Raw genomic sequence first — 16,927 nt, forward strand, 5'->3', positions numbered from 1 at the left:
AATGACATGTACCTATTTAGGGAATATGTTAAAGAATTTTAAGATAAAACCCTACAACTGAAAACTTCTGCAATCGTTGTACGAATGAAATCTGAACCAGTGTGTTGGGTTAAGTTAATGGTTTCTCGTTCGTAACGAAGCTGATAGAGACTTCTGGAAACAAACTTCATGGATAGATGAAGCCTTCTTCAAGATAAACGGTCGCCTAAACAGGCACAATTTTATTAATTAGAGTGATACCAACCCACATGAATTTCTGACAGGGAAGTTAACGTTCCTAGTATCTGTTTTACGTGTGATATTTGGAATTGTCGTGTCATAAAACTATTCATTTCCAATTACTCATACGTTCAGATGTTGAAATACTACCGTATTTACGAAAACTTTCAGTTCCTAGAGTAACATGCTGGAGAACAGCCTCACTTTGGCGTTATTATGTAGCATTTCTTAAATAAACATTTCGCAACGTGCGTCTTCTCCATAAAGGGTAAAAATGAGGTGTTTTCTGTACAATAGCAGGGTTTGGATCAGTTGATACAACTAATTGAGCAATAATTCCAGAGATACGTAAAATGGCAATTCCCAGTTGTGTCACGATATTTGAGTTTCACCAAGAGTTTTGTAATTGGTATTAGTAATAAACGCCTATGCATTTCTGTGTTAAAACATTTACAAAAAATATAACTTCTTACCTTAGTCAGTATGTGCAGGTTCCCTAAATTTGTACTTACAGGTGGTGAATATTAGGGATCAGAAACCAAAAGTTGTCACCGTTTCTCACAATTACACTATAAATATTATTAATCACTCTTTTAAAAGAATAATAATACTTTTAGATTCATGAACTTTTAAAAAGAAGATATTGATTTTCAGTTACGTACTTACTGTTTTAATGTTGTTCATCCAAATATCATGCTTCATACGTCCTTCTCTTCAGACTAAATTAGTCTTTTAGGTAGCACCATGTGGTTATGTATATACATAATGTATGACGATAAGGAAGTTTCGTGTAAGGTACGGATATTTTCATGTAAAAATACTTTTCTAACTGCTTATGGAGTGGCCTTTACTATAGGTCTACTGTATCATCTTGAAATTTATACGGGAATAATTTTTCAATCCTGATTGACATTAACAAGTTTCATATATAAAAAGACAATAAGTAAGTATAAAATAAGGGCAACCTTATCTTTCTATTATACCACTCAACATCCTCAAATTACTGAAAGAACTGTAAATTGCTATTAAAAGTATGAGGAACCGCGCATAAGCGGTGAAAAACATCACTCAATATCTCTTTTCGCGGAAAACTATAACTGTGTTAATAAAATTCTCAATATAAAGGAAGAAAGGTGATCGAAACTCAATATTATAATATCCTATCCATATGACGAGTATCCAAGTGTTCAACAACAATAATAATACCCAGAAGACAACGGATGTCCTCAAAGAACATGTGATCCGAAAAAGGATGAACGCAATCAGCAGCCCGATGATCTACGAGGACACATAAAAAACTAGTGTTTAAAATGCCGCAGCGATCGCAATCTTAAACACCACAAATACCAAGAAGTTCAAAATTCGAAGTTCGAGACCATCACTATGTTTTGGGACCAGTCACCTTACCTTCTCTTGACTGCACTGGGCCTGAGAATTAACTCACCTTCTCTTGGTTGGGTCTGGGCCCTGAGAGATCCTTCCTTACCACAATCTCTTGGCAGCGTCTAGCTTTATCACTTCCTACTACTATGCTGGTTGTGTCTGAACCCTAAGAGTTACCTATCCTTTTTCTTGTCTGAATCTGGATCCTGAGAGAAACATATACTTTTCTATTGGCTGCGTTAGACCTTAGAATTTAGGCACTCTCTTAGCTGCGTTTGGGTCTTGGGAGATACAATATATCCGCTTCTTGGCTGCAACTGGGTCCTGAAGTTATTCTGAACCTGTCCGTTGGCTGCGTCTGGGCCCTGAGAGATCTTTACCACAATCTCTTGGCAGCGTCTAGCGATGTGATTTCCTACTTCTCTCTTAGTTGCGTCTGAGCTTTAATTGTTACAATATATTCACTTGTTGGCTGCAACTGGGCCCTGAGGTTCTCCTGAACCGGCTACTTGGCTGTGACTGGGTCCTGGGACATGCCTAATCTCCAAATGCCAAATTAAGGAACTCTGTTATGTCTTCGAACCACCTTTGGCATTTTGTTATAACGTTATACCCTTCGAATGTGAAACAAAAAGTCACTTTGAAGCAAGCATATAGGTTATGGGGAATGATAATTGATAATACGTGTTTATGATCTATGTTTAGCTATGGTCTATGCTTAGCTAAATATTTTGTTTCGTCACCTTTTCACAACTATAATTAACACTTCGATGACCGAGAAAATGACTTACATAAAATGTCCAAAGGGGTCGTTTAGACTCCGAGAAATGAATGAAATGAATAAAGAAGATAAGAAGGAAGAACTCACACACACGGTGTTTGCCCACCACAAAGGGATCAAACCAATAACCCCATGCTCCAGAGGTGAACACTCCACCACTAAACCAATAAAGTTCGGGGCCTTTTATAATTTTAAATTTTGATTTTATTCTTTATAAAAAAAATACGGTCTACAAAATTATTACTGTTTTTACAATAATATAAGCAAATGTGAACCCAGAAACAACTCTACTTGTTATTATTAAGCGTTGAAATGCAATTGAGTTATGAATTAATGAAATTACGCAGAGCATTTCATATACTACTACTAATAATAATAATAACAACAATAATAATTATAATAATAATAATAATAATAATAATAATAATAATAATAATAATAATAATAATAATAATAATAATAATAATAATAATAATAGTGCCTCTCTGATCTCACGTACTAAATAATTTCCTAACATGCGGGTACAAAATGTAACTCACTGGACCAAACAATATTTAATTAAACTTGGCAAAGAACAATAGATTGTATAATCAAGATTCATAACTGTATAAATACATTGAAAATATTATCTATAAAATATTTCTGTATCTTTTTCTGATCAGAAATTAGTAGTGTTGCTTACGAGACGAGAGGAGTTGGAAGTTTTGTGACAAAAGGACTCAACTTCACCACTCCTTTCCGAGACATGATAGCTCAAAATCTCCTGTCGTGTGCAAAACTACACATCCCACACTCAGGTTAAATGTTTGAGTGCACGCTTCAAGCGCACTGACTTCTTACACATTGCAAAATCCTACACTGCGATCAAGGGCGCCCATGTTGTGGTTTCCAAGGGGCAAGTATAAGCGACATTTCAAATGTAGTCTCAAATTTTGCGGTAACCCACCTTGCCACCCTAGCTCCTGTTTTTTTTTCTTTTCATCTGCATTGTGTTGCACAACTACTCGAGACACTATATTCAATTGTATCAGTTATGTTGTTAGTAACTTGATGAATTCCAGGCGTCTAGTATTTTTCCAGTTATTTCATTATAGACAACCGAACTCTTTGGCTGCTAGATCCTCGTGCTGAAATGAATGAACACGACACACTATAGGACCTGTTGGCACTGAATATTTCCTTGTCATCTGGTTGATAATATCCAGGCCGAATGTGTCGCTGTTATGTTTCAATGTGTCTGGAGTTCCCTGTACGTTGTATGAAATGTCAACATGTGCAGGTATTGTGCGTAAGACAAACACATTTGAGCATGTTTCTAAACTGCAGTGGAATACAAACTGCAGTGGAGTTTGATTACTTCCAGAAAAGTCTGATCTCTGACCTCTTATTTCTTATTTACTGTTCTCACAAGGTTAGCACATTTTTTTTCTAAGTGCCTTTACAGGATTAGTGGAACAAAATTGTCAGTAGTCACATGGCCCTTTGAAATTACAGGTTCATCAGCTTCATCAATATAGAGTGTAATGATCTTTCACTGTCTCACGGTTTATCTTTTCCCACATACGGAAACCGATTCACAAGCAGGTAGTCTAGAGGCCTACCTACGAATTTTACATAACTAATTTCAGGGTATTGCTATTTTACCCAAAGGTACATCCCAACGACCAGTCCACAAGTTATGTAATGGAGTATCATATTTACCGAATACATTACGTGCATGTATAATTCAAATGAATATTTCGATCTCTTTTAAAGTAAAGCTGAAAATGCTGTTATGCATTCGCCTGTTGGCTTCAGTCATTGTGGAATTTCAAATATGTTCCAGTATATGTTCATCAAGTTCTACAGTTGATGAACAAGTATAGCACACTCACAGCAGGACTGACAGATATGATATGTGTTTTGCAATGCCACGTAAGCTTATTTTTTTTTAGATAAACGTCCGACGATTATGCACGATGATAAGGAGATGGTGATAAGTAGGAGAAAACGGATGAATCTTGAGAAAACAAATGCTCACGATGTCTATCTGTCACAAAGCCTATTTCATTAATGTTCTGGGATCGAACCGGATACATCATGAATCATAGATGAGTGGTCTGCTATTAAGGCACTGCGGCCCGGGACACTCCTATGACAACTTTCATTCAACAGTGTCTATTTCAACACATACTCTTATGATAATTATGAAAGGAGTCAAACTGACTCCATTGGGTATTTAAGGTAAATGTAGCAAAATCGCAACTAAATATTTAGTTATGTGTTTGAATTTTTTAATCATATATGGAAATGAAAATTATTAAAAGTTCTGAAAGTTTTGTATCGTCACTCGCATAGAAAGAAAATTGAAATAAAAAAATTACTGAGAAGGAGTCATAATGACTCCACCGGACATTTTAGTGATAAGTGTTTTTCAGCATTCGTAAACACACAATTTTCTTCTAAATATGCTTTCCTAATTTCTCCAATATGCGTATAAGAAATATTTTGCAGGTATTGTTAATCTCCTAATTCTTTAATTTAGCAAACATAATGCAAATCCATAATGTTTTATTTTATGGTCAAACAAGAAATGAATTGATTGGTTGATTACAGTTTAATTGGAACAAGTAATCCCACACGTGCTGCGTAAGCGCAGAACACACATAATTAAAATATTTATGGCTAGCAAAGTAGTTTTAATAACACGTTAATATATTTAATTCAGAATTTCATGTTAATTACTGGAATTTAAAACGTCCTTGAGTCTAGGATGCACCCCTATTTCGCTAGGTTAAATTGAGGAAAAATAGTAACGTGTTCCGTTTTTACTATTACTAAAACGCTCTTTGATATTGGTCATTTTCGGTGATTTTTATATACCCCTGTCTCCCCATGTAGCGAGGCACGGTATGATAAATATTATCCCAAGCCCTAATGTCATGTGTGTTGAAAATTTGATCGAGATCGATTAGTAGCTTCAAGACTTAGGTTCTATTTATTTTTGTATATTAATCTCCCCTTCCCCTCCGCCTACTCTAGGTTCTACCGTCAAAGTGAAATTATTTTTTAAAAAAAAAAAAAAAAACTTTCCAGACTCGAACGTCATATATGTTGAAAATTTGATCGAGATCGGTCAGGTGGTTTAAGAGTTATTAAGTTTTATTTACTTTTATATATCTCTCCCCTTCCCCCTAATAACCGTAAGTTCTACCGTCAAAGGGATATGATAGAAACCACCCCAGGTCCGAACCTCATCTATATTGATATTGATTAAGATCGGTTCGGTGGTATAAGCGTGATGAAGTCACAAAGACAGTCACTTTTATTTTTATTTCTTTACATATATGCCCAATTCCCCTCCCCTACATTGTGCCAACAAACTAAAATGATTAAAACACCCCAGGTCCGAACCTTATATATGTTGAAAGTTTGATCGAGATCGGTAGGGTAGTTGAAGAGTTATTAAGTTTTATTCATTTTCATATATTTACCCTCCTCTCCATCCCGTCCTAAATTCTACAATCAAAATGAAATAATTATGAAAAACTTTCCAGGTTCGAACTTCATCTATGTTGAAAATTTGATTGGGATCGATCGGGTGGTTCAAGAGTTATTAACTCAGAAACGTGGTCACTTTTATTTTTATATTTATTGATTTTTGTATTCTCCTCCTTCTCCCCATTCTCTACGTTGTTCCGTCAAAGTGAAATGGTAAAATCCATCCCAGGTACGAATGTCATCTATGTTGAAAATTTGAACAAGATTGGTCATTTGCTTCAAGAGTTATTAAGTTTATTTTTTTATAATTCCCCCTCTCCCTCCCCTAAGTTCTACTGTCAAAGTGAATAGCTAAAAGCACTCCCAGGAATCTACGTCAAAAATTACATCGAGATCCGTCTGGTAGTTCAAGAGATTAAGAATCACAAACATAGTCACTTCCAATTTGGATCTGAAGTTTTTCGTTCACAGACACCGCTATTAATATATAGATGTCTCATAGAATGTAGGAAATACTTAAACGTCACAGAACGTTTACGATACTTCGTCTTTTTAGTCAGATTTTGCAAAATAATACTGTTTTGAGTGACCATATTCTTGCTTTTTACATGCTAATACACTAATAAGCACTTTTCTTCTTATATCATTTCTTTTGTTTCTTAATACTCTCAGCTTTACAACAATATTTCTTTTAATGTTCCAGATCAATTTGAATGTAGTTTTTTATTGTTAGGTTAAGTAAAATGTACATATAAACTTTTTTATATTTAATCAATTTTTCCTTATATTGTTATTCTAGCATGTTAATTATTTTTATTGGATTATTTACTACAAAGCATAAAAGAATCATATTTTATAGTATTGGATTATGAATTGAGATTCTGTATATCAGTATGCAAATAATTTTATACCTGTATTTGTATCTGTGCCTATCATTTCAATTTTTTTTTTTTTTAATTTTTAAACGTAAAAAAAATCTATCTCATCACACACTTCTACACCTAGCACTCCATTTTCGACAACGACAAACACATTCAATGTTACCAGAACACAGAACAGGAACTGGAGACCACAGTTTAGCACTATAATTTTTTAAAAAAGAAAGAAGTCCGTCTAAGTTCAATATCTTAGGCAAATCTTTTCGGAATTAGTGATAAAAAAATTGAAATAAGAATATCATCCCAGCGAAGAAATATAAAGGGAAATAGAACGGATTTACTAAATAAACTTAGAAAGCAAATCGCTGTCCATCACCATGTTTATACTACTTATTTTAAGTAAAAAATTTCATCCAGCTCTTGTTCTGATGGGAAAGATTTTAAAATGCTGACTGCATTTCCTCTCTGTATTGCTAGGCTTATTCGTTGTATTAAATAGTGTTTGCTTCTTGGGTCGCCTGACTTCTTAATTAAAGTTGATCCTAACTCATTCAAAAATTCACTGGCTTCTTTGCTAAAAACTCCCATCGTTTCTGTAGCAAAGGCAACAAAAAGATGGTCTTCTTTCAATCTGGAGTACTTTGTATGTTTACGTTTAACCGCTGCTTCTGCTGCATTTCCTGCTTCCTCACATGTTAGTGTTATGTATGAAGGAGCGAAAGTATCAACACATGTTACATCCCATACAAGACTCTGGCCCATTTTCCAAGGGATTAAAGTTACTCCGTCCGGTCTTTTACCATCATTTCGATACAATCCTTGTGGCTCAATGATGCTAGGAACATCGATGCTGGCGAGTGCTCGTTTGATTATTTGGTTTAATTCCGTGTGTCGTGTAATTCTACCACCACTTCTAATGCAGCTCAAAGCATGTAAACCTTTCTCGTCCACTCGATCTTGACACGCACATGTGAATGGGTGGCAAACATTTAGTCCCAAGCGTAATGCTACACATATTTTGAAAATATTATCGTCTAAAAAAGTTCCGATGTTTTTGGAAGGTGTAGCTTGTAACCAGGCGCCAGACTCTTTTTTCTGAAGTGCTTTTAGGCGAGCAACGTCAAAACTATTTTGTAAAATTACCTCCTTCCCAGCTATCTCGTTTAGTAGGATTTCATCCCATTTTCTTTGTGATTCCTTGGCCTCCGGAATGGTATTGTTATAGATGCCTTTCCATAATTCCAATGCTTCTGACAGATGAGGGATTTTCACTTCGTCAACTGAAATTTTCAAAATGTTGGAGACTAGTGACAACACCCCACAGCAAGAAGACAGAAACGCAGGAAGGCTCAAATCGGATGCTCTTCGAATATTTAAACCACCGAAACGTATTGGTAAACTTGCCTGAGCCCATTGACTTTCATTTAAAACTTGATTTATTATTGTTTGTAAAGATGTTTTCAGGGAGTTATCCAACTGAAGAATTTTTGATGGGAGAAGCCATGTCGGAGTGGTTCGCAAAAAGTAAGTTAATTTGGGAACACCTAGACAATTTTTTAGGAGAAAGAAGGCTATATGTGATGGCAGTCCTTTTAATCTATGTGTCATCATTTTTAAACTGTTCAAATGGTCTTCAAAATAACTTTCATAGCTATCTTCAAGTAGTGGTGTTCCTAATAAGGATAGCTCGTGAGCTTGTGTTGTCCGAATTCCAGGCAACAAATTCTGAAACTGGGCTTCTATAATTGGATCTGATTTACCCGACGTGAAGAACAGTTCGCACTTAGAAGGATTAACTTGCAGACCTATCTTCTTAGATTCTGTCAATAAGAACTTTAGATCTTGTATAACCGTATCTGGTGAGCCCCCTAATGTGCCATCGTCTAAATAAAATAGATTTATTTCAGAAGAAAGTAAGCGCACTATCGGGTGGATTGCTAAGCTAAAAATCATCGGTCCAGCAGGGTCACCTTGTTGGCATCCTAGTTGTGATGAAATAGTTCTATTTCCATAAAATAACAATGATGGGCTAGAATAGCTCTGCCATAAATATGGATATAGTTGAGGTAGAATTAGCTTCACTTCCTTTAACATGGAGTCTCTTTCGACTGAGTTGAAAGCATTTTTGTAATCTATTTTGAGGACTACCTTGTTCGAATCTTTATTTGCTTTTATGAATGTTCTGGTAGCGTGGATAATGGCCTCATTTCCCTTTTTTGTGGCAAATCCCAATTGACGAGGTTGTAAATATTTAGTACAATGATTGTAGACCAATGAAACAGCAATCTTTGAAGCCAATCTTCTAAAAACACAACCTACTGCTATTGGCCTGATTCCACCATCTTTCTTTCGTAAGGCACATAAATTTGCTCCGTAGAAATATTTACATATATCCGGATTTGCCTTTCCATTTAAAATTAGATTTGACATTCTAGTTATTGAATTTAGTAACATGAGCGCTGAATCACCTGCTGATTTGGACATTAGGTCTTTTAAATGTTGAGGCGACAGTCCGTCTATCCCTGAAGCCGAACCGCAGGGAAAACTATGGATGGCCTTTAATACATCATCCTCATTAACTTTTAAACACGGGTCTAATTCACTTGGAGGATCCGGCATTATTTGAACTCTAGATGGTGACGGATGTTTTCCTTGCAGGAGTTTATAGGTTTCCTCATTTGCAGGTGCCAAGGTATCATCTGAAGCTAGTAATCTCAAAGCCCCTTTTGTATAATGTTCCAGATTGTTTTCCTTTGTACCATTATCTCATTTAGTTAACGTTATTTTTAAATGTTGATACGTGCTATGTTTATCTTCATTTTTATTTTAACAGATATTTAATGAGATTAATGCTTCGGGCATTAATCTTTACCATTAGCCTCAACGTTCATGCCTCCAGTAACCTTACATAAAATACAAAACATTTCTGTACTGAAAGAAAATATGCTAGTATAAGTTAAATTATGGTGAGCGAGTACACTAATTTACACAAACTTTACTGGTGGCGTGAATTGGACAATTTATTTTATATTCTGTGTACGAGTTTCGATTTATTTGACAGTAAAACCTCGAGCATTGTATGATTTTATCGGGTTGGTATATCGTGACCAGCGAACGAGTGCGGGCGGCCGGTTTTGGAACTAAAATACAAACAACAGTGTTTCTAACCGGATTACTTGTAATTAATCTATCACAGTTGTTTTTGCCCTGTTCATAATAAACCACTTCACGCATATGTTCACGTTAAGACAAACACAATTTCAAAAGTTATGTAAGTTATTTTCAGAACATTTTAAGGGACTGCAAAAAAAGTACATACACCCTCCATATTAATTTGGCAATAACTTGCGAATAAATTAACCTCAGTGTTGTACAAAGGAACACTGAGAACTTCGTAGCATTAGAGTGTAAGGATTTCCTACTTCATCTGTTAACAAAACCTCGAAGTTCATCTTTGTGAATCAAAGTTATACTTTGGCAACTGCGCTTTCATTATTTAAAGCAAGTTTTATTGTGTAGTTTTGAGATAAGGCGTCTTCCAAATTGCTACCAATTTGGACCATGTGATCGATCGATTGACAGTACCTTCAGTAACAAATTTGCATTGAGATCATTTTCGGATGTGCTGCAAAAGACTGGTGACAGAGAAACTGATAATCTAACCGCCTTCGAAGGAGATTTGGATCCGCCCCTAATTAAGATGGTAGATAAAGATAACTTTCTCTGATATCTAACCTGTCATTATTTAGCATGGTTTGGTAATTTAAAAATCCAGTATTTCTACCATATTTTCAAACTTTAAAAGAAATAAACCCAATGTTACATTGGGGGCGGTAGGGGAGCGATTAAAATTTAAAGTGGGGAGCCTGACAATTGATTTCTTATAGCTCCAGTGAAATTCAGAAAAAAAATGAATTTCATATTAAAAAAGAAATACAAAATACATTTTCATGGTAACTCTTACATTCATTATGTTATTATAAAGTTAATCGTACTTTTGAAATTGGTTAGATTGAATAGATATGTATTTAAGTAACAAAACCACTTGCGTAAGTTTTTCAAAATATTAAGTTAGAAGAACGAAGTTTGTCTTTCACTGCCATCTCATTGTTCAAAGATACTGGCGATGAAACAATTGGCCGGAAATCATGCGGCCGCTTCTTACATCATATCATGAAGAAGAAGATGAGTGTCAATGTTAGGTACATAAGTTCAGTTCTTTTCTTTTTTTTTCTTTTTTAAGGATCCCCTCTTGGAACTATACGTATCACATTTTAGTATACACTTGAAATAAAAACACAGCTGTTTAAAGACGATTGATTGCCTTTGTCTTTGAATTTCATATGTGCACACAGGATTTGTTATACAAGACCGTACATCTGATATGTTTGAACTATATGCAACTTATGCTCACCGGCTAAACTCAGTCTTCTGAAGTCAATCGACAAATCATTATGTATTACAGACACAAAGACAACACTAGGCTCCCAAGTTTCAAAATTATATTGTGTATGAAAACAGATAGTAGAACTAATTCTTTGTCACAAGAGACCTAGGGTCTGAAAGCAATTCAGAGGGAGTTCAAAGGGAATTTCTATACTCATAAATAAAAGTTGTGAATTTATTGTGTATTGAACCAATGATATTTATGCTTACATTACCCATACGCTGATGTTTTGTCGATACTTTTATTTCACATTTACGAAAAGGCTGGATTACGATAATAATCCTAAAAGAAAGATGCATTGTAATTAGGTTTTACAAGGCAATCCCGAAAGACAAGCTATCCAACCCCGTAGCCCTTTAAAAAATTAAGAAAAATTTATTTTTCACTTCCTTTTCCCCCAAAGGGTTCACATTCATCGAAAAAATAAAATGAAATTTCTTTAGTTTAACGTCCCATGATTATTATCTTCATGCTAGAGGAGACAGATGATTAATGAAAGTGAAAGATTGTAAAATTAATTGTTGGGCTCTCACAGAACCACGTACAGAAAAGACACATGCGCTAGCCAATAGACCAGTTCTCGAGTGGAAACGTATCGGAATTCTTTCTTGGCTACAACTCAAGAAAATAATTTAGTTGTCAATCGGTAGACCTACATTAAAACAAATACAAGCATCGCGAGCCTTTAACTTGATTTAAACTTACAGTTACAAGATATTGCGCAAGAATCTAAGCTACCAACCCATAACTAATCTTTTAGTCATTAACATCTTATTACTGAGTTTTACAGGTTTCTACTGTTTTATAATGAAATCAAATAAAAGTCATCATTTTTTATATATATATAATCTGCTTAATACACGGTAGAAATTCACTTGTGTGCTATCTTGTTCTTAAATTGTTAATTTCCATGCATATGCCATTATCTACAATATATCTGCATTACTGCAGGAATAACCATTACTGCATTCAATAACAACTATATAATTTATGAAGTTCTTTATTAAGCGAAACAGATTAGGCTACTTATAACATGTAAACTGCAACTTTTGAAAATCGTTGGATACACTGCAGAGTGACGCTCTCCGTTCCCCTGTCCCTACGCGCTTACCAAGAAACTGATGTAAACACAACACTAGCGCCCTCCACGAAAAACCGCACTAATATCCTGGTCAGGTAATACCAGGTTAGTATTCAGAGAGGAGTGTTGAACAAGAACATCCATGGGCTTATGGATATGATAACTGTTCCTTTCTTACTTATAAAAATACTACTGTGATATAATTCCATACATCATTTTAACAAGATGAAATATATCGCTAAGTATAGTTGAATAATCCTTACGATAATGTAACCTTTACATTACATATTTCATTTTAGGTCTTGGACCAAGTTATGTAAATCTTAATTGTCTAAATGGTGGAATTTATAGTGTTAAAAGAAGAGGTTGTGTATGTCCAGCAGGATTCAGTGGCATACGTTGTGAAAAAGGTAATGTATTTCATCATTAATATATAAAAAATGTTAACTTGTTGATATGATTAATATAGCTTTAAACTCAAACGGATCTTGTAATAATGTATTCACTAGTTATTTATGCTTCTCTTATTAACAATTGATTATCAATGAACAAATAAATGTAATCTGTCTTTCTCAAAATCTTTCAAAGTCTTCATGATAGTAATAGTTTCTTTAGGAAACTGATTCTTTCAGAATTTCTTTTATTTAAAGACCTACAAATGGAAGATGGCTTGCTTTTTTCTTCAAATTATATTACTTGAACTTCTAGCATTCGATCAATTGCATCATAATGTTACCCTTTTTTATAAATAAGATAAAAGAGAAGCAAGTGTGTTCGTCAATGTCATTATCTATAATAAGCTCTTGTATTTCAAACGATATGCGAATCATAGTTGGAGCAGAGCTGTGTATAACAAAAAATGGAAACAAGTTAAAACGACAACAAAAAATACGGCATGATGTATATAGGGTGTTTCAGAACAACACTGAGAACGCTTGGGAGATGATTCATGATACCAACATTTAAAAAAAAACTATAGACCAACCAGAATGCATAAATGCTTTCTTTCGGAGTTATAGGCTGCCGAAAACAAGAAAAAATGAATTTTATAGGTCCGTAGCTCTAAATCTATGGGACCTACCGTAGTCAAGTCAAGACTTACCTTACGAACTAATATGTGCACTATCCAAAAATACATGTTTCGGAATCCTAAGCTACTCAAACAACAATCTTTATAGAGGAAGTTTGCTGCGGGCATATAATTTGAAGTACTTACAAACTACCTCTATAAAAATTATTGCGGAAGTACCGCAGGATTCTGAAACATGGATATTTTAATAGACCACATACAAGTTCTTAAGTGAAGTCTGGAACTGACAACGGTAGGTCCCAAAATTTGAGAAGATATGGACCTTTAAAGTTTATTTTTCCATGTTTTCGGCAACCTATAGCTCCGAAAGGAAGCATTTCTGCACGCAGGTTGGCCTATATGTTTTCTCTTGTCTTGCTGTCAGGAACCATTTGCTAAACGTTGCCGCTCTTGTTGGGAAACACCCTGTATCTTGTGAAAATTCTTAAAATATATAAACATAAGCCTTTTTCCTGTAATGGTGACGTGTAGTGCGAGGTGTATCCGGAAAGTAAGCACCGTTTCGCATTTCCACCGCTGCTGCGCTGCGATCGGCGTTCAGCGCATGCGCGCTAGTCGTTCTTGTTCGTCTGCTCTGAACTGACGCCATTTTGGTTGCTCTGCGTAGTATTGTCTGTTTACAGTGCAAGTTTAAGATATCTAAGACAATTGACGATCCCGTAGACTGTGAGATTCGTTCGGTAATTCGATTTTTAAACGCAATAAATGTGGAACCGGGGGAAAATTCATAGTCAAATTAAAGATGTTTATGGTGAAAACGCAATGACTGCTGGAATGGTTAGAAAATCTATAAGGATGTTTAATGAGGGTCGAACTAATGTTCACGATGAGCCCAGGAGTGGTCGGTCTTCTGTTGTCAACGATGACTTGGTGAGGAAAATCGATAAAAAAAAATCGGTGAGAACAGACGTTTCACTATGACAACGCTTTCAAGCGATTTCCCGACGAAGTAAAACTCGCTGTGCAGCAATGGTTCTCATCACTGGTGGCATATAGTGCCAAACTCACTGGCGGCATCGTTCTATGAGGAAGGACTAGACAAGTTGATCCACCGCTACGACAAGTGCCTCAACAACGGTGGAAACTATGTGGAAAAGTAGTGTAGGATATGCTCTTTCTTGTGACAATAAAATATTTTTTTTTAAAAAAATGTTTACTATATTTTTTTCCAAAACGATACTTACTTTCCGGATACGCCTCGTATTATGAAATCAGAGCGAGGAAATAAACTTAAAAGAATACCAACATTGTCGCAATTCGACACATTTTGAAACGAAGTTTTTGATAACCGAAATACTAACAATAATTTCGCCAGCTTCTCAGGCCCGTATCCACTGGGGGCAAGGGGGCCCGGGCCCCCTAAACTTTGGCTGGCCCCCTTAAAATTTCGCGGTAGGCTTGCAAATGAACTATAATATGGTGATTAAGTATAATATGATTGGGTCGGGCCCCCCCTAACTTCTACCGATCTCCCCCTAAATTTTTGAGCTGGCTACGGGCCTGCAGCTTCTTGCATTATTATCGAACGCAGTTTTATTCCGTGTTGGAAGGCTTGTGTATATGAACCTTTGACTAACTCTATATTGTTTGTGTGATATCTTCTATCTTTTTTTAATCTGTCTACATTGAATGCCTTAAAAATTCTTGCCTTTAATGAAGATTGAGGCATTGTTTGGAAACAACCAACAATAAGTATCCATCGGAAAAAATGAATACAAGTTTAATTTTGGTTCGTCATAAATTCTTCACGTACAAGATTGTTAAGGAATTAAACTGCCTGTTACTACTATCTCTAAAGGATTCTTGTCGTATAAATACAAAATGACGCAAACGACGAATTTTGAGTATTAGTAAAGGTTAACACCAGAATTTAAATCAAAATGTTTCAATGTATTACGTACAAATAAACTACAGGCCTTTCTTTTCTTTTTTTTTTGAAGAAAAGTAATTAGTAGTTATTTTTTTTTAAAAAAAGTAAACGTTTCTTCATTTTTTTATCTATTGCATGCTATTATACAGGGTGTCCCAAAGGTCACCGAACACGATGTTTAAGACCGTATAACTAAAAAAAAACTAAATGGAATGAGAAGGAACGCTCTTTGCAACAGAAAGCTCTGTATATTAAGAAAATTTTCAGACACAAACATGTTTCTTGTCATGCATGATTTAATAATAGACATTAAAAATGTTGCCAGAGACGGAAAAAAAACATTTTTGCAAATCGACTATACTGAATCACAGATGCCATACCCGTAAATGTTTTCAACATTTCTCAATACTACCGAACAATCTGGTTGCCCATATATTGAATTTGACAGAAAAAGTACGTTGATAAAGTCTTACAAACACTGCACAAGTTTATTAATGAGCTATTCACAAAATCCGTGTTTTTTACAACAATATGAACCACGCTGGCAACAGTGCTTCTCTCAAGTTTCACTGACAGATGGGTTTGACCTCGAGCTAGGACACTAAGGCACTTTTAATGAAAAAGGAGAAAGTAGATTTTTTAAGGAAAAATCTGATAAAGTACATACGCCTTGCAACCCTGAAATGTAATAATTAAATTTTCATTTATTTATGTGTCTAGAATAGTTGTTATCCAGTTAGCTGTTCGTTGTTCGATAGATGATGATGTCCACTTGTGCTCAAGTGCTTTGTTTTTTAAAGTAAAATTCTCTACGCAGGAAGGAGTGTATATTGAGGGACAATACTTCCGAACAGTGTAATATTCTGGGTAAGAGAAGCATTTAATTAAAGTTCCCAAAGTCTCCTTTGCCACAGAAGTCAACCATTTTTTTCCCTAGTTCAAAAGGTTTGGCGAAACTGGATCAGTAGCAGACAGGTTACGTTCAGGACGCCCCTCTGTTTTGGTGGCTGACGTTATTCAACGTGTTGAACAAAGAGTTAGCACCACAAAAGAAGTCAGTTACAAAGCTCGCCTCAGAATGTGATTTACACAAGTCAACTGCTCACAGGGCTGTACGGAAATTGAAATTTTATACATATAGAGTTCATGTTGTGCATGAATTGAAAGAGGTGGATTTTGCATCGCGGTTGCGTTACTGTCATTGGTTCCAATCATTAATCAGAAGAAGTGGTGTCGATGTTCATAATATCTTTTTTTTTTTTTTTTTTTTTTTTAACCAACGAAACGTGGTTGCAATTAGACGGCTATGAAAAGAGCCATAATTCGAGATTGTGGGCCACAGAAAACCCACACCAGTTGTATGAACAACTCTTGGACTCCCCAAAAATCGGGGTGAGGTGCGCCATATCGAGGCGTCGTATTGTCGGACCGTTATTCTTTGAGACAACAGTACTATTGTGTACGGGGATCTCAAATGTAATTCGTTGATCTCCTGGAAGAAGATGAACGTGATGCTTGGCTGCAACAAGATGGAGAGCAATTTGCCACACATCCAACGATTCACTTCGTATGCTGCGCGAATGTTTTGACGATCGTCTGATTTCCAAAGATTTATGATCCAGTTGCTCTCCAGATGTGACGTCTGCTGACTATTTCCTGTGGGGCTACTTAAAAGGGGAAGTAACCAAAATAAACCCA

The 16,927-nt window shown here is 35.6% G+C and overlaps 1 protein-coding gene across 2 annotated transcripts in view; it reads left to right on the forward strand.

The window, feature by feature from the left end:
* Positions 1-16,927, forward strand: part of LOC145673395 (uncharacterized) — a 476,309-nt gene that overhangs the window by 339,452 nt on the left and 119,930 nt on the right. For both annotated transcript variants that reach the window (XM_081743054.1, XM_081743055.1), the window contains exon 14: positions 12,569-12,679. In XM_081743054.1, the coding sequence (XP_081599180.1) occupies positions 12,569-12,679 (111 nt within the window). The remainder of the gene's footprint in view (positions 1-12,568; positions 12,680-16,927) is intronic.

This window comes from Thermobia domestica, chromosome 16 (assembly GCF_964235325.1).
Source record: "Thermobia domestica chromosome 16, izTheDome1.hap1.1, whole genome shotgun sequence".
NCBI lineage: Eukaryota > Metazoa > Arthropoda > Insecta > Zygentoma > Lepismatidae > Thermobia > Thermobia domestica.